Raw genomic sequence first — 20,807 nt, forward strand, 5'->3', positions numbered from 1 at the left:
GTCACCTTTTATGATTCAGACAATGGCAGATTGATGTCAAACGAAAGCACAAGGCTGAATACAGTGATGCTTTGCCTAATTTGCAGAGTTGATTTATTGATTCTATAGATAATCTACAGCTGGCCTGCAAATATTAATCCTATCATTTCTGAAAACTAAAAAGCAGTCTACAGGACTGAATGGAACACACACACACCAGAGTTTCCTGCCAGAAACACACAATTGAAAGTAAAAATGACACGGTAATATGTTTACTTATGTACTATCTTTGTAAGTCACAGATGGCAGGAGCTACTGCTTGTAAGTACTGCACTGAGGCTAAAGACCCAGGCATGGCAGAATTCAATTTGCATTTTTTTTGTTGTAATTTTGATGGAGAATATCAATGTTATTTGTAAATATGTTCTCTATTTTTATCCATTTAAATTTTCACAGTTAGCTTAAAACCATAATTTTGTGTATTTTATTTGGATCTATTTACGTTTTCACAGTTGCAGGAAGTCTGGAGGGTCAAACAATCATTATTTATTGACAGTAGACACTGAGATATACAAAGTTAAAACTTTACAACCGTTAAAACACAGATCGTCCAGATCACATGTCAAAATATACAAAGTAAATATTCTTAAATTAAACAAGTTCTCAAGCAGCATTTTCATTCACTTTACTCATCAGTAAATTTTGATTATTATCAATGGAAATATTTTTTCAGTGGTTTGTATGTGTTCGGTGCAATCGACCTTTACTGATAATCCCATCCTGCCAAGCCTCTATATATCTTTGAAAAGATGGATATTGCATTAATGTTCAATTAGTGCTTTTCAGGTAGTTCGCTTGGGGGAAACAGATTAGTATTATTTTGCCTGTATGTGTGTCCTATCCTGAAACAAGATGACAATTCCCAGTATTCAAACACTGGATATGTTATCCCCTATCCGTGTCCCACACCCCGGCCAGTGCTCCCAACTTTCAGGGCTGCGCTGTTCAGTAGAGCACATTCTCCACCAGAAAATGGCATCACTCAGGATTAACTCAATACCCTTGTGTTGAAAATTCTACACTAGTGTGTGGCTCTTGGTGTGAGCCCTGCAGCAGAGAAGGAAGGGAAAGGTGCTGTGGAGTGCAAAGTGTTATTTACAGTGACAGAATCTTTGTGGACTTAAATTAGTAAAGTTACTTCTTTTGTCAAGAGCATCGTATTTGGCAAGCTCGATGCCAGGGCTCCAATCACAGTACCAGCTGTCTCCCCAATACATTTATTTATGAATCTTTATTTTACAGACAGCTTGAAAAGAACTCCAGCAGCATTTACTGCACATACACACCCCATTACCCACAATTATCATGGAGGGATCCAAGTCTGAAAATGAAAGGGAATCTGTCTGCAAGGAATAAAACATAGAATGGGGATGGAAATCAAGAACAATTCTTCAAAAGCTGGCTGGCCTTGTAGGACATTGCCAATTATCATCCTTAGGTAGGTGAGGTAATATCTTGAGAGACAAGCTCTCACCAACAGAAGTTGATCCAATAAAAGATATTACCTCATCCACCTTGTCTCTTTAATGTCCTAGGACTGCCATGGCTACAACACTGCATACAGTTATCATCCTTAGCATTTACACAGCAGGTGGGGCAGATTTTGCACCACATAGACAGTTCTGGGGCTGAAGCTTTCCTCTGTGTTGTTGTGAAGCCCAATGCACCACTCCAGACCCGAAAGCAAGGTCCTAGTGCATGAGAACCAGAATGGGAAACTGACAGATCTAGTTTAATTATCCAAGCTGAGTGAAACACACACAAAAAGGAAACAACCAGCTTCTCTGGTGAAATACACCCTTCTATCAGTACAAACTCTAGTGGATACCTATAGCAGCAGGTGCTGCTTTTCCTCTGCGAAGCTACAGTTTAGTTTTCATTTCTCTTTTGCCATTTTGTTTGGGGTTGGCAACTGCTGTTGCCCCATTCCAGGCAACCCAACCCACATTGCGACGAGAGCAGCTGCAGAGTGGTCGGGCATGGAAAGAGAAGATTGCTAAGTATACAAATGGCTTTGTCTGCACTAACAACCAACTGTACTACAGCCATGCGTTAGCACAGGTTAGTTGAAGACGTTAGTCTGAAAGTACTATTAGTACTTTGATGCCCCCTACTCTGTACATGAATGAATTTCTTTTGAAGAATGCAAATAGAGCCTGTTAGTTTGTTTAAGGAATGAGTTGTGTAATTAATCAATTTCCACCTTGACCCCAAAATGCAACTGTAGACACCATCATGACACTGTAAAAACAATATAAACCCCAGGCCATTTTCCGGAATAGTCTCCGAATCTACTATATAACAACAAAACAGGCACAACATGATCTGTACAGGAACAAAGACAAGTTGAGAGGAATCTTTCTCCATCATCCACACTTGCATCTACAATACTAACATTGAAGCAAGCTCTATCCCCACCTTTGACATTTGGCAACTTTTCGGCTTACGCATTTGAGGAACATGCCCTATGACTCATTTGTTTTATTTGTCATGAGATGAACTTTGTTCGGATGAAAAAGCTAAGGACTTGAAAATACAGTGCCTACTTTTACCTGCCCTTTACCTCATCGAATCAGAAGATTCCCTCACTGCTTTCCTTCTCCAGCCCCCCTCCTCTTCCATCTGTCCCACCTGGCCGCGAAACCAGTGGAACAGGGCAATTGGTGCTTTTCACAGTAACCCAGTGAGACTTAGGGTCAGTCCCTTAGCAGTTCTCCTCTGAGGGTTTCTTGGTGCCTTGAAGGAGCAGAGCCGAAGTAGAAGCTCTTTTCTGATGTCTCCACTTGGCCCGTCGATTTTTAAACCAAACCTAGACATTTAATAAAAGAAATGCAACATTTATCTCCAGCCTCCATGAAACGGTCCAGGGCTGAAAGCAATTGGCATTTACAACTTTGGATTTTACAGCATGACGGGAAGTTCTAGGATTTGGCAGTATGTTCTACTCTGGTTATGAAGGCTGCTCCCACCCAGGTAACTCAGGACAAGAGTCACCTGAAGACTCCCTCCCTGGCATTCATGTTCAATTACTTTCAAGGTGGGCAGGTGAGCCAGGAATCCCAATGGTAAACAAAGGTGTTATGCAGAACATGAAAGTGAGAGCAGGGCAGTACCGCACAGTTAAGCAGTGTGTGTGTGTGTGAGAGCGTGCGCAAGAGTGCCTGTGAGTGTGTTGGGCCATAAAAACAATGCGTGAGTGTTCTGCAAACATCCATTGTGTACTGGCTTTATCCTATGGCTTACAGAATTTACAATGTTTTTTAATGTTTTTTAAATTGCACTTTGAGGTACTACAACTGCAGCCCCCTGAGGCAGCTTAAAAATGGCTCCTGAATCAGATTCCTCTTTATTTTTTTTAGTAAACAGGGACAAAAACTTTTTTGATCTCTGCAGTGTGGAAGAATCTCACCTCTACTCTCTCCTCCTTCAAGTGGATGCGGTTGGCCAGGTGCTCTCTGGTGATGACATCTGGGTACTGGTTCTGGTTGAAAAGGGCCTCCAGGGCTTGTAGCTGATCTTCAGTGAAGATGGTCCGGTGCCGGCGGGTCCGCCTTTGGATCTGATGGAAGGTCTGCAGCTCATTCTGGCTCCCATGAAGATTCTTACATGCCCTGGCAGTGGGATGAATTAGCCTCATGGGCCAAGGGAACCTGGTGTCTAATAAAAGGAGAGTTAGAATTTACGAGTTTGATTGCAGAACCAAAACAAACCTAGCGCTCTCTGAAGAAAGGCCTGCCCCCCCTTCAGTTCCATGTTGCCTGAAGCTGGAGGCAGCTCAGACTCTGCTTGAGCTCCTCTGGGTGATTCGTGATGGATCACCATTGACTGGCTTTGGACAGAGCCACATTCAGCCCCCTTGGATGAAATGAAAGCATGGCTGCCATGATGTGAGGTCTTGGGTAGGAGACAGTGATTGACTGGAATCCTCTAGGTTCCAGGAAAGGCATAGAGTTGAAGGGCAGAAGGGACCACCAGATCATTTAGTCTGTATATCACAGGCCACCAACACCTCCCAGCACCTGCACACTAAACCCAACAGCTTGGAGGAAGGTATTCCAGCCCTCAGGATACTAGACATCTGTGTGCCACAGGCGGAGAACAGGAGAGACTGAGGTGCACCAGTGCCTGAGGCCTCTGCAATAGCAGGGAAATGAGATGCACCCAGATATCCTAGCAAGCAACCTGCACCCATATGCTGCAGAGGAAAGTGAAAAATTCCTAATGCCCTCGCCAGTCTGACCTGGGAGAAAATTCCTTCCCGACCCCACATCTGACAATCAATTAGACCCTGAGCATGTGAGCAAGAACCAGCCAGCTGAGCACCTAAGAGACAGAATGCTTGGTGCCACCTAAGAGCCCTGGCCAGCCCCAGCCAGTGTCTCCCCACCAGCTCTGGGGCTGTCCCCGATGCTTCTGAGGAAGGAGACAAAAAGAAGAAAGAGGAAAAGACAAAAAGGATCCAAGGATTCCACTCGGGAAGGGTGAAGGAACGCTGGCTATGTTCTCCTGGTTTACTGCCCAGCTGCAGTATTTCCAGCCACAAGCATTAAAATGGCATGGGTCAGGCTCCCAAAAACCAGGAGATTGGAGTCAAAGCTACAAAATGGTTTAATATAATAAATCTGGGATTCTTTTTATTTGTCTTGTGGTTTGTTAGCCTTCAGGATGCACTTGGACCACATTTTCAAGCTTTCCTCTGCAATCAGGAGGGCTAGAAACAAACTTTTCTTTTTCAAATTAAAGGTGAGATTTTCACTGAACCTCCTCATTTCAGGAGCTGGGGCTTTAAGAAAAACACCCGAAGTCATGAGAGTCAGAAGCACTCCAGTAGGGTCCCAAGCTCCATTACAGCAGATCCAACCCTACCCTCACCACACAATTCAAGGGTATATCCAAAAAATCTAAGAAAATATAATGGGAATCTCTCTCTCTCGCTCTCTCCCCAGAATCCAGGAGGATTGTAGAGTGTTGGGAAGCAGCAGATATCTGCATCAATTAACTCTGCAGAACTCAAGTGCTATCAAAGGGGAAGGGGGAATTCCAGGAAGGGTCAGGAAAGAATACCTTCCAACCTGAGCTGGGGTTAACTATGGGTTTCCATTAGGACTCGGGACAGCAATCTCAGTGCATACACCAATGTCTAAGAGCTGCTGGCCAAGAGCAGGCAGGGGAGGCAGTTCCTGACCTGTTTTTCAGAGGTCTGCAGAAACCTCCCTCCGAAGCAGATGAAAAGAAAGCAACAAGAGAAAAGGGACCTGGCCCACAGAAAATAGTGATGCTATCAGCTTTGCTTTCCCACTGTGAAATGTTCTAAGGCTGATGTTCATCAGCTTCTAAGGCTGATGCGGGGCAGTCCCTTCATTGGCAGTGGCTTCAGGTCTTTACCCCCAGAGAGCCTCATTGGAGTTTGTAAAGGCTAAGGGCCCTCTACTCCGAGGTATTGAGCACTCTGAGGTCACGGGAGCTGAGGGTGCTCAGAGCCCTTCAGCCAGCAGTTGATATGTCACAGGATTGGGTCCATGGTCACAGAAGGATAAAGGAAAGAGACAGACTGGACAGCCAATGTTTGCCTTTGTGGTCATTTTGGATTGCAGGACTGGCTAGATTACAGCAACAATCCACAGGTGGTTTTGGGGTCCCTGGTAGGAAAAGACTGTCCCAAGTAATGCAGATTACACTAGCTTTTCACATCTGGACACTCATGTTGTGGTCTCAAGTGAAACAGCTTTGGTAGTCTCCGTGCAATGGCCCATGGAGACTTCTCCATAGCACAAACCAAACTCAGAATGTTATATGAAATTCAGAGTAAGTTCTCCCATGCTCAAACTCAAAGTAATGGCACGAAACTCATTGTCACAGAGAGTAATGAGGAAAAAATGCCTTTTCCTTTGGTCTGAGCTTGTATTTGCCATCAGGTCTGCAAGTCCATTTTGGAGGATGCTTACCAGTAAAAATCAGTTTAAACCCAAATCTGGGAGACTTTATCATAACTACTTGTAACTAAGAAATCTCTGTGTGTTCTTTTTTCTTTACTGTGCCAGGAATTATACAATAGCTGTTCCAGAACTAACTGATTTAGAAATATAACTTTTTTTTACATATAATGAAACAGAAGAGTTATCACTTAAGTCACTCCCATAATAATGAACCAAATCCTGGATACTTTACTGAAGATTTACTCACTGGCTACAACTTTTAGCCCAGTAATACTGTTTAGATCTTGTACCATGCTCTTCGTCTTCAAAGTGCTTTACAAATGATAACTAGTTATTTTAAAACTATGGTTACGCTGTAATAATATAAAAAATAAATTATTGCTAAAAATCTAATGTCTTAAATGTATATAGCACCTTTTGTCCCAAAGCACTTTACACACTTAAACTGAGATACAAATTCCATACATGAACCACTTCATCCGCCCTGAAATGCAGCCATTCTTGGAGTGAACTACAGCAAATAGGCCCTGATTCGTCTAAGCACGTAAGTGTACTTAACTTTAAAAACATGCTTAAATGCACATCCGTCCTGTACAAACCATAGGTACAAGGAGCAATATCCAGCTGAAACTGTTGCAGGGATGTAGTTTGGCAGAATATAGTTACCTGCAGTAGATCAACATCTCTACCGTTGCAACAAATGCCATAGGTTCATTGATGACGATCAGAATTTAGGACCTTCCTTCTTTATCTTAGAGAGCAGCAGCCCAGTGCCATGTTAAAACAAAGCTGGGGTGTTGATACAATAATGCCTCGGAAAGAAGTGTGCCAGCTACTGAATCACCTACATTATATCCTGCAACAACCATGCTGTTCCTTGGAGCCCTGCATCTGAGAACTGACCTTTCCCAACTTTGCCCCATGCATGATGACAAGGCTGCAGGCCACAATGCAGTAATGTCACTCTATTCCCAGGTTTTGCTACTTTACAGTGTCGGTGCCCTCATGAGTGCCAGCTGCAATGTCCCTTCCCACCCGCCCCGCCACCTCTGGGATCCACACAATGACTCATAAAACAAGAGAATACTTACCTAGCCAATTTGAAGAATCCGGGAGGGAACGGCTACTTGCGTGAGAACAGCAACAGCACCTGCACCCAGCTGCTTCCAGTTCTTCTTCTTCGTCCTCCTCCTCCTGCAGAGAGCCAGCAGCGACGGCCTCCAGCCCACACAGCCCCTTGGGCTCACAGTCCAAGATCCCCTGGAGACAGAATGGGACCAGAACCTGGGGACTTCTCTCTGTTGGGCTGGAGAGAATGTTCTCGATGGTGAACGAGCATTGCTTCTTGAGGCTTCTTCTGCTGAGCTCTGTGTCCAATGGGGCTTCTGAAGACATCCTGTTCCTGGAACTGCAGTTGTGGCACTTGGCAGCTCACATTCAGCAGCTGAAAACAGTGGGGCTTGCTCTCTGCGAGAGACCAAACTGTGGCTCCCCAGCAAAAAGATGGCTTACACTTGGATGCTTTTTAAACCAGACCAGTGATGCCAGACGGAATTATTGTTTTGTCTTCTCTTTAAAGCGACTGTCATTGTTGCACTTGGGATTTTTATTTGATATATACACATACATGCCTTTTTATTCCCTTCTAAGATAGCTGCTTTATAACTGAGGCCACCCTAAGTAAATATATATATATATAATCCCTTTGGAAAGAAAACCGTAAACCCCCTGCGAATAAAATAAATTCTAACTAATCTTGGCAGCTTTGTGAAGGGTTAGTGTGGATCTAAGATTTAGCTAATCCTACAGAAATGACTCCAGAAGGAAATCTGATTTCTCCATCTCAAGTGTAGATTTGAAGGTGGGTATGATCTCCATTGTGTTGGAGCCTCTGATTCAAGGCAGGGGGAGAATAGCTGTTCTTCAGCCCAGAAATGGACCAGAGGATTAACTCCTTACAAGAAGCAAATTATCCCTTTCTCTGGCCAAATGAAAGCTTGCCCATCAAAAGGGAACTGTCATATCATACAATATGAGCAAGGGAGGGGAGCTGAATTGGGGGGGGGGAAATCATTTTTAGCAACAGTGCAGCCCTTCGCTAGGTGAGGACTCCCCGTGACTGCTGATTTATTTTCTGCTCAGACCACAGGAAAACTGTATTTTTCCACACTGTCCAAGTAATAACAATACGACAGACACTTTGTATTATATAGTATGTTTCATAGGAGGATCTCTAAGTGCTTTATAAAAAATTAATTAGGCTCACAACCACTGTTCCCTCTAAGTGGTGCACGCGCACGCAGATCCTAAACCCCGCGCACACGGCGAAACACCGCACGCACAAACATTTGCACAGAAGCACAACAGTTTGCACAGAAGAAATTTTTTGCGCACACGGCCTGTCAAAAATTAGAGGGAACATTGCTCACAACACCCCTGTGATGTAGGCAAGTGGTATGTAAAAGGGCTCATCTCACTCACCCACCATTGAGGTGGAACATGTCAGCTTTATCCCAGGGCATAGCCATACCATATTCAAGCTGAGAAGAAGTGACGATGAATACTGAACTGCAGGGAGAATTTAGGGAGCTAGACACTCCAGTCACTCAAGCTGGGCCATGACACCAGAGTTAACATTCCATTCTTACAAAATATGCTACGGGATCTTTAATGACCAGTAGTCACTGCCTTATGTCCAGTATTGTCAACCATGAGCATTCAAAAATCCCATCACAGTCCCAAAAATCATGAGATTTTACAAGTATTACATTTTGGGTTCTTTCTATTTGCCTTCTTGTTTTTGAGCCGTTGGGTGGAGGGGTGTCATATTTTTAAGCTTTTCTCTGCAGCCCTGAGGGCTAGAAACTTTGCTTTATTAAATGAAAACTGGGATTCTTACATGATAACTTGGCTCCAGGAACTGACGCTTTCAGAAAAATGTCAAATATCATGAGCCTTGCAATACAATCACAAGAACTGGCAACAGTGTCTCATCTAAAAATAACACCGTCTACAGCACTGTGCCTCCCAGACTATGCCAAGGCACTGGGTGAATAATAGCTAAGCGAGAATTAATTATTTCTTGAAGGTCTCCCATCTAGGTACCATTGCAGCTTGCTCCATTTAGCCCATCAAAACTAATGGGATCAAGGCACAAGATATGGCCACAGACAATGAGCCACTAGTAGTTCTTTCCCAAAGTCTCTCTACTTTTTTCAGTATCACCTGTTACGGATCAAGTATTCTCTTTTCAGATGCTTCGGGCCTTACAGCTTGACACACAAGGCCAAGGGAGGGATCCTGCCTTCATTTAGCCTTTTCACTTCCTGGAGTCTGTTGCAATTTGTCATGGATGGTGTCACTCTCTTCACACATCTGGAATTAGATTTGCTGCTCCATTCTGTCACATCAGCACTGGGGAGGGGATCCAGGGACTTTAGTACTGCATCAATGTTGTCAGTTTAGGTCGACTCAGAGGGGTTAAGGCCCCTGTGCTGTGTTGGTGGCATAGGGCCTCATCACCAAAGTAGGATGAGCCAGAGGAACTGGGGACCCTCAGTGTCATGTAAATGGTGCTGGGATCGTGGTACCAGATTAGGTCAACCCAGAGGTCAGTTTAGTTACAGGGCAGTGCTGGAACTGTTACTGCACAGCAGGTGAAGCAGATGACAGAATGCTGGTTATTCTGGTTTTGCTAATAGGAAACATGAATAAGCTGGGGGAGAGAGAGAGAAAGTAAAAGGTGCTTATCCAGTATAGGTACTTGATGTCATCAGGAGGACATCTCATGTGGCCAGTCTGAAATCGCAGTCTTCTCCCATACAGATTTTTTGGCTTTCAGGAAGTGAAGTGGTTAACAAAATCAGTCTCTTTTATCCAATTAGGAAGTTGTCCATTGGGCTGGTCACTTTCAAAAAGCGGATGTGGACCAATCAGGACGCAATTCATTCTTCTTACAAAAACCTAAAATGACCCAACAGAACATAACTCATGATCCATAAGTCATCGTCTCACCGTCCAGTGAGAAAACAGGGAACCCTCTTCAGATTTTTTATTTTATTGTAATTATTTTTCTTTAATTTTATTTATTTATTTTTGGTAGTTGCTTACTATTGCTCAGTATGTTTATCCCTGGAAAAATCCATAATCCTAAAGTGCAAAACATCTCGGCCACAGCAGTTTGCAGACATTTTTAAGAGTGACACCAGAGACCTTAAACCCTCTTATATCAGGTTATGGTCAACAGCCTGTCTTCACAAGATGTTTTTCTATGGTCATCTTCTGGATGTTGTCCTTTGGTCAGCGTTGCATATTTCTCTTTGTCCTTCAAGTTGCAGTTTCTCTCAGCATTTTTAAGGGACAATTTACAAATGTCCATTTTAAAGTTCTCAAGGTCATCTATGCAAACCGCTTAACAATCTTTTGCAAAAGAGCACTTTAAATTCTTTTCGTTCATCATGCAGCAGTATAAAGTCACTTAAGAAAATTGTTTTCTCCATCAGGATGAAACAGCTGTATAGATCTTCACTTTCCGTTTTCTTAGTCAGTGATACTAGTAGGATCCTTATATGAACTGTTGAGCTGTGTCTATGTAATTATACTAATCAAGCAGTTAACAAGGCCTCTCTGATCACTAGCTCTATAACCAAATTCCTGTGTAACCCATTATTCGATTTCAGTGTCTCTTTATTACTGCCTTTTCCAGTATAGGTATATTTCACCTGATGTGTAATAAATAAAAGTACACTTGATTACAAATATTCTCACTGCTTCACTCTCTATTTCCTTCAAGTAAATATTAGCATAACCTCCTTGCTTCTCCTAACACGACTCCCCATGGGAAAAATAGCACCTTACACAAGATTCGATTAACATTTTGATCAATTTTCTTTTACATACAACTTTGATCCACCAAAACAAAACTTTTATAAAGACCAGTTCCTTACATTTTTTCAGGCAATGCTATATGACGTCTTCCCATTGAGTACTGATAGTTCCGTTCACTGACTCAAAGCAAATTGCGTAAAGAAGAACTCCTCGTCTCAGATGTGTTAAGGGTGATTAATAAGCTTTCTCCTGGCTGTCCTGAGACACATTTATGTGAAGGGCTGAAGAAATCCTCCCCTCACTTCTTAGATTCTTTTTTTCTCCTGTGTGGGGTGAATACATTTTCTCTTACAAATACCTGAATTTCTGGGTAATTCTGTATAACAGTAATTCACATTTCCGGGGAATGTTACCTATTTGTTACATATTTGTTACAGTGCACTTATATTACTGGCATCAACTTTTCCTTTTGAAATATTTTAAAGTCTCCTGAAGTTCAGGAAAGTGTTAGTGAGAGCGAGCAGCATTTTGGTCAACAGTGCGGGATCCGTTCCTGCAGCCCGAAGAGGCAGAGCAGAGTGTGCAGTACACAAACCGTTGAAAGATGACGCTAAATGCAGATGGAAGCACAGGGATTGCTGGGATGCAAAGCAATGCATCACGGGACATTGGGACAGGACCCGACCCCCTCCGCCTTCCCACAACTCTTAGCAGCAGAAGAGGAAGAGAGGCGCTGTGGGATAGCTGCGCAGAGAGCACCACTCTGAATGCCGCTGCAAGTGTGAACACACTATTGTGCAGGCAGCTGACAGTGTGAACACACAATTGCAGTTTCCCTTTAGCACTCTCTGAGCGGCGCTGTAACTACCAACACTGTAACTCAGCCAGTGTAGACATACCCTCAGAGTGAATTTGTACTGAACAGGGGGCTCTCCAAGGAAAGAGAAGCCCTCTGGCATTACCCTGGAAAATCTCTCCATGTTTGAGCCTTCTTGAGAGCCACACCATCCACATACCAGATGAACATTCTCCCTCTCTACTACCCATCTGTCTCCTTATCTGCTTTCTCATCTCTGCACCTACTTTCTCTCTGAGTCTCCTCACTATCTGATCACTGACGGAGTGAAAACCTTCTCCTCTTCCACTCCTGATATCTGAGGAAGCCTCCCTATAGCTTTCTGCCAATTGAGTCTCCCTTTCTTTTCAAATCTCAAGTTTTTTCTTTTGTCTCAAGTATATAAGTATCTTTGCTCCTTTTCCTTTCTTTATCTCTTAATATCCTTCTCCCTCTCCTACTCTGTATTGGAATCATGTATTACAAGAACTCTATTCTATAATTTTGTAAACATAGTGGGATTGGGGTATGAGGAGAATTTCATTGGTAGGGTTTGTAATCAACAGAAATGATCAGGGGTATGGAACAGCTTCCAACTGAGGAGAGATTAAAAAGACAGGGGACTGTTCATCTTGGAAAAAGGACGACAAAGGGCAGATATGACAGAGCTCTACAAAATCATGACTGGTGTGGAGAAAGTGAATAGGGAAGTGTTATTTACCCCTTCACATAACACAAGAACCAGGGGCCACCCAATGAAATTAACAGAAGCAGGTTTAAAATAAACATTAGGAAGTACTTCTTCACACAACACACAGTCAAACTCTGGAACTCATTGCCAGGGGATGTTGTGAAGGCCAAAACTATAACTGGATTCAAAAAAGAATTAGTTCAGTTCAGGTCAATCAATAGCTATTAGGCAAGATGGCCCAGGATGCAACCCCAAGCTCTGGGTGTCCCTAAGCCTCTGACTTCTAGATGCTGGCACTGGATGACAGGGGATGGATCATTTGATAATTGCCCTGTTCTGTTCATTCCCTCTGAAGCACCTGGCACTGGCCACTGTCAAAAGACAAGATACTGGGCTAGACGGCCCATTGGTCTGACCCAATATGGCCGTTCTTATATTCTTACCTACGTTACACAGGTGTAAGATACTACACAAGATGCAAGGCAGTGGAGAATTAGGCCCACTTTACGGGAGTTTATTATTATAAGTTCCCTTATACAAAACACTGAAGCACAGAACAAACATCAGGAGAATCTTGCCCAGATACTGCTCTTAGATGCATGCGTGTCAATCCGGACTAAAGGCATTGAAACTGGTGTAAGTGTGAGCAGAATCTTACCCTTTGTGGTTTTAGCTGTAATAATCATGCACCCTGAAACAGATTAATTCCTATTTCCCTTCTGTAACAAAGGGCTTCTTTCCCCAGCTTCCCCTTGTCGTCCCTGCCTTTCCACCACACAGACACACGCACTTAGCCTATTAGTATCTCTGCTGATTGCTTTCTTTCATTCCCCCCATACCTTTCACTTCAGAAAATGGACTGGTAATACTTCTTTTATCAAAGAATTATGGGATTTAGCACGCAGATCTTACAAAGAGACTTTCGATAGCAGCTGGTAATCAAATCCCAATCGGCAGACACTTCTTTGCACCCGGTTACCGGCAGGGAATAAAAGGAAGGGATTATTGATGTTATGTTTACTGAGCCTCTGCAGAGATAAGATCTCAGGGCTATTTCATATGACAAAAGAAAAGGAAAATAAAACAAGAAAAAAATAGACAAGGGGGAACAATGTAGATCTAGATAAAAAGAAAAGAAACGGGCTCTTATCACTTTCTTATTGGTTAAGGAGATTCGAAAGCCATTATAGAGGATTAACAAAAAGGTTAATCTGCTTTAGCCATTCATTTGTCAAAAGTGAATTTATAGGTTTTAAAAATCCCTCCTATGGGGAAACTAGAGAAAAATGCCCCCTTCCCTCCCATGCCTTCTGTCTACAGAACAAGGGCTGTTTGAGCCAGATTCACACAGTTTAGACACCACCAGACCCTGGGCCTGATTCTGCCCTGCCTTGCGCCTCGTGTAGCCATTTACACCTGTGGGAAGTAGATGTACAATGCCAGCACTAGCACACCCGTGAGCAGAGAGTTCTGACTTGGTACTGTTCTGCCCCCACTTTGCACAGGTGTAGCAACTACACAAGGTTCAGGTCAGTAGAGAATCAGGCATGTAGGGCCCAAGTCTCCACTCACTTATCCTTGGTTTACTCGGGGTAACACCAGTGAAATTAGTGCACTTTCACTAGTATAAAACAAATATCCGAGGGAGCTGATGTCTGCAGTCATTGGAATTGTGCTTCCATGTTAATTTGTAAAGCAGGACAGCGAATATAACAAATGTAGCTTCAAGCTGCAGACTGGGATTTGTCTGTGGCCATCCCAGGAAGTAACAGTCACTACCAGTTGCAGCAAAATGCCATTTTCCACATAATCGTCCCAGTTGATCAGATTAAGAGCTGAGCTATCCCAACCAGCACCTACAGTCAATGGAACGACACCGACTTCCACCAGTGGTGGATCTGGTCCATTCTCTTTACCTGAATGTCAGGGGGAAAGCAGCGAGTTTCTTCAGCAGCTCACAAAGAGCACTGGTCCAGGAACTCCTGGATGACCTTCTAGGGCTTGAAGGTATCAACTTCAAGGATCCTGTTTCCCAGGAAGCACGCTTGTTTTGCCAGGCTGGGAACCTGGCGAGCATAAGAACACTGCAGGGTTAAAAAGCACTTCTCAGTGCAAGGAGAGGAGGGTCATTTGTCAGCATCCATTTAGGGAGGCAGGCTGATAGAGGCATCTAAAGAAATGGGCCTTCCAGGGAACGGTAAGTCTTAAGGAAAATGTGTCCAGTCTGCTGTATTGTTTTTAAGGCATATTTTCCCTGAAATGCGTGTGTTCTAAATAAATACTTTGCTTTAAAGAGGCCGTCTGGTCACTATATTAACTACTGGCATTGCTCTTGGAGGGAACAGAACCGCAGGGTATGAGCCTAAGTTACACCTGCTGAGGTAATCATGGCTAGTACCATGGGACTGCAACCCCAGGCTCGGTCTGAGGGTGGAGAATTGCATGATTCCACCCAGAGCCAGATGGTGGCCAGAGGCTTGAGACCTGGGAGGTGGTGCACTCCACGAGACCAGGAGGGGTCAGCGATGCCGTTCACCCAGGAACTGTGACAATGACAGGATGGAGGCATGTGCCTGGCACGTCTACCACCTCCTGTGGAAGCCATGGAGGCTGGAAGGGGAGAGGAGGTAAGCTCTTGCCATGGAGAAGGAGATTTGTATCATACAACCTCCTGCAGCTGGCTCTTCACTGAGTGGGGGTTGATCGCACAGTGGGAAGAGTGGAAGGGGCTGGAGACAGAGGATCCTCTCATGAGGATATCTGAGGAGGGCGCAGTCAGAGCCTTTTCCAGCAAGGGAGGCATGATAGGTAAGACAACCCTGAGAGGAATGGGAGGTGCTCTGCAGCCTTCTCCAACAGCTGGACACAGACCCCGTCTATTTCCTGGCCAGGAGCATGAATTTCTTCCTCCTTGTTGCTATGGGGAAATCTTGCCTTGCTTTGTGACTGAGACAGCTCCTACAAAACATTCCTGTTGGCTCTGCAATCTGTGGGAATGGGGCCCCACACTCAGAAGGGAAGGGAGAGCTTTGAAAAACATGACACACATCTCCCTGGTTCTGTGTCATTGGTTACTGACCTTGTCTCTGTGAGTGACACTTCCCTGCTAACTGCTCAGCCATCTTGGCACAGACCTCACCAACGTGCCAGCCAGGAGCAGAGATTTTGCATGGCCTCCTCAACCATCTCAGCATGGATCGTGAGTACTCTGGGACCCTACAGATCACAGTGGGAACTTGCCCACCATCAATGTCACTATTGTGTTTCATTCTGTCCTCTCTGGAAGAACCTAAAGATCTTAAAAGTTCTCACATCACAGACTTTTCCAGGCCACATGGCAGATGTCCATCAACTTCTTTTCATGATCACTTAAGGTCTAGAACACCATGTAATAGTATCCAGTCCTGTTAATGTATTTTTGTGCCTGACAGGGAGGACAGAATGGAAAAACTGGTTCCTTTAGTGACTCCACCGCCATATGGAAAACCCAACTATTTAAATTCATCAGTGATCTCAGGATTATTGGCCACCTTGATCACTAATCCCTGCAAAAGATCATGCAGCTCCCACAACACCCGTTTTGATGGATTTCCCATCATCAAACTGGTTCCCAACTGAACAGCAGAAATCTGAGGTGCCAGCTTCCATAGGCTTTTCCCTGTTGAGGGGTATTGTCTGGACCTCAGCTTGGTGACTGTTGTCAATTACTATTCATTTTCTTATGCTGTGGTGTTGCGTGTGAGAGAAAGTGCAAGAGAGAAGGGACCATATGGCATTACTCTCTACTTCTTGCATTTTGAGATGGGTATTATTTGCCCTTAGCAACCTTAACTGTCTGCTTTTAAGTTTTGTGTATGTTTGATATAGCAATTGTGATGAGCTACAGAACTTCAGAAGGAATCGGGTATTTTTGCCCAGGAGAATAGCTGTGTTTCAGCATGTCTTTATTTTGATTACAAATCTGCCAATTCACACACAATTCCTAACATAACAGGGTGCACAACGGAATACAACTGTGCAAATGTTTAATCCTATGCAGCACCTGATGAAACCCACCGTAACAGCCATTATTCGTTGTTCACAAACGGATTGAACAGCATGTGTTTTGCAAGAAGACTGCAGAATCGTCCTCATTAAAACCAACTTGTGCAATATGGGCTTAATTCCAATCCAGTGACTAACACATGGAATTCAAACAGACCATTCATCTCTGTGTTGGAATGAGAGGTTAAATCTGAGAGGGAGTATCAGTTTGGGTATAATGAGATGATCCTTGTAAGTGTAGATGAAAGTGTATCAGTGTTACACTGAGAAAGAGCTATCATGCACTGAGCAGAGACACAACATACTGGAGAGATGGTCTTGTGGTTAAGGCACTGACCTGGAATTCAGGAGATTAGGGCTTAATTCCTTGCTCTGCCGCCATCTTCCTTTGTGATCTTGGGCAAACCACTTCATCTCTCTTCTTTCCATCTGTGAAAGAAGAATGCTTTCCTGTCTCTCAGGTGTGTTCTGAGAATATTATCGTTAATGACGACGAGATGCTCTCACGCAACAGCGATGCAAGCATTGTAAGTCAGATTTTTCAGTTTGAATCACTTCAAGAAAGCACTTGGTTTGACACACACGTGCGTGTGTATGCCTTTCTATGTTTTAAGAGCTCTGTTTGCACTTAGCTGCACTGGGAAACATATCTGCATTTTACCAATGAGAATTTAGTGCAAAGTATCCAGTGAACTTGGAGATGGGCTTTGGTTTGTTCTCCCTGCCCTGGAACATTCGGCTGGTCTTTGACTTAAAGAAAGCTTTTGATATATAATAAAAAAATCCCTGGGGTAAAATGGGAAGAAACAGAGCGCTAGAGTCTGTAATAGCGAGTTAATTCTTTGATGCTAAGATGCTGCTAAGAATGTTTAACTTGAGTTAATCAAGAACATGGTAGGCCAGACAGCAACAATGGCATTGTAATCACTCAGCACCTCACACCAATGCCCCAGCTCCTCCAGTGTCTAGAAGGCTCTCACTGATGCTGATCACTTGTAGCACCCATGATGAATTAAGTCCTTCGTCCTGTTACCCTCTCCCTTCTTGCCCCTCCATGGGATGCTCTGTCAACTACACCAGCTGCACTCTCATCACCCCGCTGCGCTCTTGGTCCTTAATAAAGAGACTCAGAATCGACACGCAATGAAAGCACAAACTCCAGCAAACAACCCGCTGGCAAATATTCCTGTTGCCTGCACAACATTAAAAGCCTTTGTGAGAGTATCTCAGCCTACAGGCTCCTCCCTACTGCAAAGCACCGAGATTTTACCTGCACTGACTTCACTGGAGTGAGCTCTCAATCAGGAGCCTTGTCTTTTCCCATTCAGGGACTGTCTAGACTAGGTTTCAGAGTAGCAGCCGTGTTAGTCTGTATTCGCAAAAAGAAAAGGAGTACCGGTGGCACCTTAGAGACTAACAAATTTATTAGAGCATAAGCTTTCGCGAGCTACAGCTCACTTCATCGGATGCATTTGGTGGAAAAACACCAAATTTTTTTTTCTTTTTCCACCAAATGCATCCGATGAAGTGAGCTGTAGCTCACGAAAGCTTATGCTCTAATAAATCTGTTAGTCTCTAAGGTGCCACCGGTACTCCTTTTCTTTTTGTCTAGACTAGGAAACACTGTGGGTTTTTTTAAAAAAACCATGTTAAGCAAGGTGCTTTCAAATCCTAGTCTGGACAGAGCCAGCTGAGTTTTCACCTATGTTAAAACCCCAGACCGGCTCAGTGGTGTTCAAACCCGGCTCGCCCCCTCCACATTTTAAAGCCCGTTAGGTGACAGGGATTTTCAGTTCCCCGCGCCCGGTGGTAGTCAACCCTTTGTCCTTTGCACACCCCCTGCGGCAGTTCAAACGGAGGTGCGGGCCCCTTTGGGAAGCTGGGCCGTAGTCTGTGGGCCCCCGGGGACCGCAGGTTGAAAAGCGCGGCCCGAGGTCAGCCAGCCGCTCCAGCCGCCCAGCAGGGAGCTCGCGTGGCGGGGACCGCAGCCCAGCCGGGCCGCTCCCTGCAGCCCGGCGAGACCCCCGGCAGCGCTAGATGGGGCTGGCGCGCCCGCCGGGCAGAGCCCGCCCGTGACGGCGGCACGGCCCCAGCCTCCGCCCTACTCTATGGTGGCCGCAGCCGCTGAGCGCGCCCCCGGCCCGGAGCTGCCAAGCCCCACGTGCTGCGCTCGAGCCCCGGGGCCGCCCGGGCCGCTCCGCGAGCCATGGGCGCGGCGCAGGAGGCCCAGGCCTGCCTCGCCTTCTACCGGGGGCTCGGGCGGAGGGAGCCGCTGCAGGATCTGTGCCGGGCCGTGCTCGCCTTCCTGGACAAGCTGGAGCAGTTCGCAGGGTGAGGGGGTGGGCGCCCGCCCGCCTCGGGGCCCCCCGCCCCGGCTGCAGGGGGGGGACACGCCCGGGCCCGGGGCGGCGGTTAGCCCCCTTCTGCCGTGGGGGTCCATTGGGGAGCATCTCCCACGCAGGGTGCTGGCGCTCCAGGGAGGCGGCCGGGGGCAGAAGCCGGGACGGGGCGTGCGCCCCTTGCCGGCGGTCCCGCCCCGGTCCCTGGCGCCAGGGCTCTGCCCCGCTCGGCGCCCTGCCCGCTTCCTTCCGGGCCCGCCAGCGCTCGGGCTTCTGCCCGGCTTGCCCAGCGAGGGGGGCCGGGGGAGGGTCTCTCCCGGCAATGACCTGGGACAGTCTGGCCCCAGCTGACTGGCTCGTGCCCGCTGACGGAGACACTCAATGAAAACCAAAGCCCTGTGATCGGAATCGTAGACTGTCAGCGTTGGAAGGGACCTCGGGAGGTATCTGGTCCAACCCCCTGCTCAAAGCAGGGCCAATCCCCAGCTAAATCATCCCAGCCAGGGCTTTGTCGAGCCGGAGCTTAAAAACTTCTCAGGAAGGAGACTCCACCACCTCCCTAGGTAACCCACTCCAGTGCTTCACCACCCTCCTAGTGAAAAAGTATTTCCTCGTATCCAACTTAGACCTCCCCTGCTGCAACTTGAGACCATTGCTCCTGGTTCTGTCATCTGCCCCCACTGAGAACAAGGCATAATGGTGTCAAGTTGCAGCGGGGGAGGTTTAGGTTGGATATTAGGAAAAACTTTTTTCCACTGGGGTGCTACCTGCTTCGCTAGCACAGCAACGTGGGTGAGTCTGCCTTGACATCCAGCTTGTCGTCCCCTTTGATGCGCTGGCCCCACTTCCTGCAGCGCTGGCCGCAGGGACCAGGAAGGGTCGGTGGAATGGGTCTCGCTTTGGTTTAGAGTCGCTCTGTCTGTCAGGTTTCAATCCTCCCGTGTTTGGGCTGCACACGGAGCGGGCGTCTGTTTCCTTGAGGAAAAAATGATTTCCGTGGATTGTTTTCATGGTGGGAAAGTTTCTAGCAGGTTTAACTCCAGGGCCAAATGTAACTTCCCTTTAAGGATCGAAAGTGTTTGTTCCGTAACCATTCTTCAGGATTAATTGTTTGTATTACTGTCGTGTTTAGACAGTCTAGGCATGGCCCTGGACCCTCTTGCTAGGTGCTGTACAAACACAGAACAGAAAAACAGTCCCTGCCTCAAGGAGCTGCCAGTTCAACACTTCTTGTTTTAGTTGCTAGGTAAATGTGGGTTAAATATGTGCGTTCCTGGCTAGAGCCGAGCAGTGCAGGTGGGTATTGTGCAAGGCTTAGTACAAAGTTCACTTCTCTTCTGACCTACAGCACAGTCAGGCTATTCTGGACTCTCTGCCACTGCATTTCAAACCTGAGCCTCAGCACCCCCTGTGTTTCCAGTCCTGGCCCTTTCTCACCACCACTGCCAGCACACCCCTGTACTAACTTGCCGTGCCACAGCCTCTCATTTTGACCCTCAGCCCCCTTGTTTCCTCACTGCACAGACTTCCTGGCCATGTGTGTGTGATGTGAAGTCAGTCAGTAGTTAGTCTGAAACCAAAATCATTTCACTTGCTATTTTAATCAGACTTCTACCCAGGCCAGCTCTTCAGAGGTAAAAAACTACATGCACTAACCTGCTGTGTGACAGCTGAGAGAGAGAGTTGGAAATGACAGAAATGCAAGGACTGAAAGCAAGTAAAAGAATAATCAGTGTGCAGGCAACTAAAGGGGACACGTGGATGTCTTAGCTAAACTAGTCCTGTAGGGAAGGAGGGTAACTCAATCAATTTTATTCCTCTTTCGCTTTCCCTCTCTCCCACCTCCAACTAAGCATTGTTATCCCTGATTCTGACTGGAAAGTGAGAGCGAGCCAGTAGCACCCAGTTAGTCCTGTGTTTGGGCTATAGACACAGCCTTATGCAAAACAAAATGATGCTCGTTTTCAGCCTGCAACTACTCATTTCCACTGTTGCACGTTATTCGGGTTCAGATATTGATCTGCAAAAACAACAAGGAGTCCGGTGGCACCTTAAAGACTAACAGATTTATTTGGGCATAAGCTTTTGTGGGTAAA

At 45.7% G+C, this 20,807-nt stretch overlaps 1 protein-coding gene and 1 non-coding gene across 5 annotated transcripts in view; one reads left to right on the top strand and one right to left on the bottom strand.

Moving 5' to 3' along the window:
* Positions 1-614: 614 nt before the first annotated feature.
* On the bottom strand, positions 615-17,713 carry LOC119843874. Its single transcript, XR_006275947.1, has 4 exons — positions 16,710-17,713; positions 14,245-14,412; positions 3,449-3,696; positions 615-2,848 (listed from the first exon to the last, which is right to left on the bottom strand). It is a non-coding gene; the product is annotated as an uncharacterized LOC119843874 (transcript).
* Positions 17,714-18,383: 670 nt separating this feature from the next.
* Positions 18,384-20,807, top strand: part of LOC119843801 (thyroid adenoma-associated protein homolog) — a 39,125-nt gene continuing 36,701 nt past the window's right edge. For 2 of the 4 annotated variants that reach the window (XM_038373681.2, XM_038373682.2), the window contains exon 1: positions 18,386-18,703. In XM_038373681.2, coding sequence (XP_038229609.1) covers positions 18,579-18,703 — 125 coding nt within the window. In that variant the 5' untranslated portion in view covers positions 18,386-18,578. Of the gene's footprint in view, positions 18,704-20,807 lie in introns of all 4 variants that reach the window. The other 2 variants (XM_043498466.1, XM_043498465.1) reach the window with 2 other exon arrangements.

This window comes from Dermochelys coriacea, chromosome 15, assembly GCF_009764565.3.
Source record: "Dermochelys coriacea isolate rDerCor1 chromosome 15, rDerCor1.pri.v4, whole genome shotgun sequence".
NCBI lineage: Eukaryota > Metazoa > Chordata > Testudines > Dermochelyidae > Dermochelys > Dermochelys coriacea.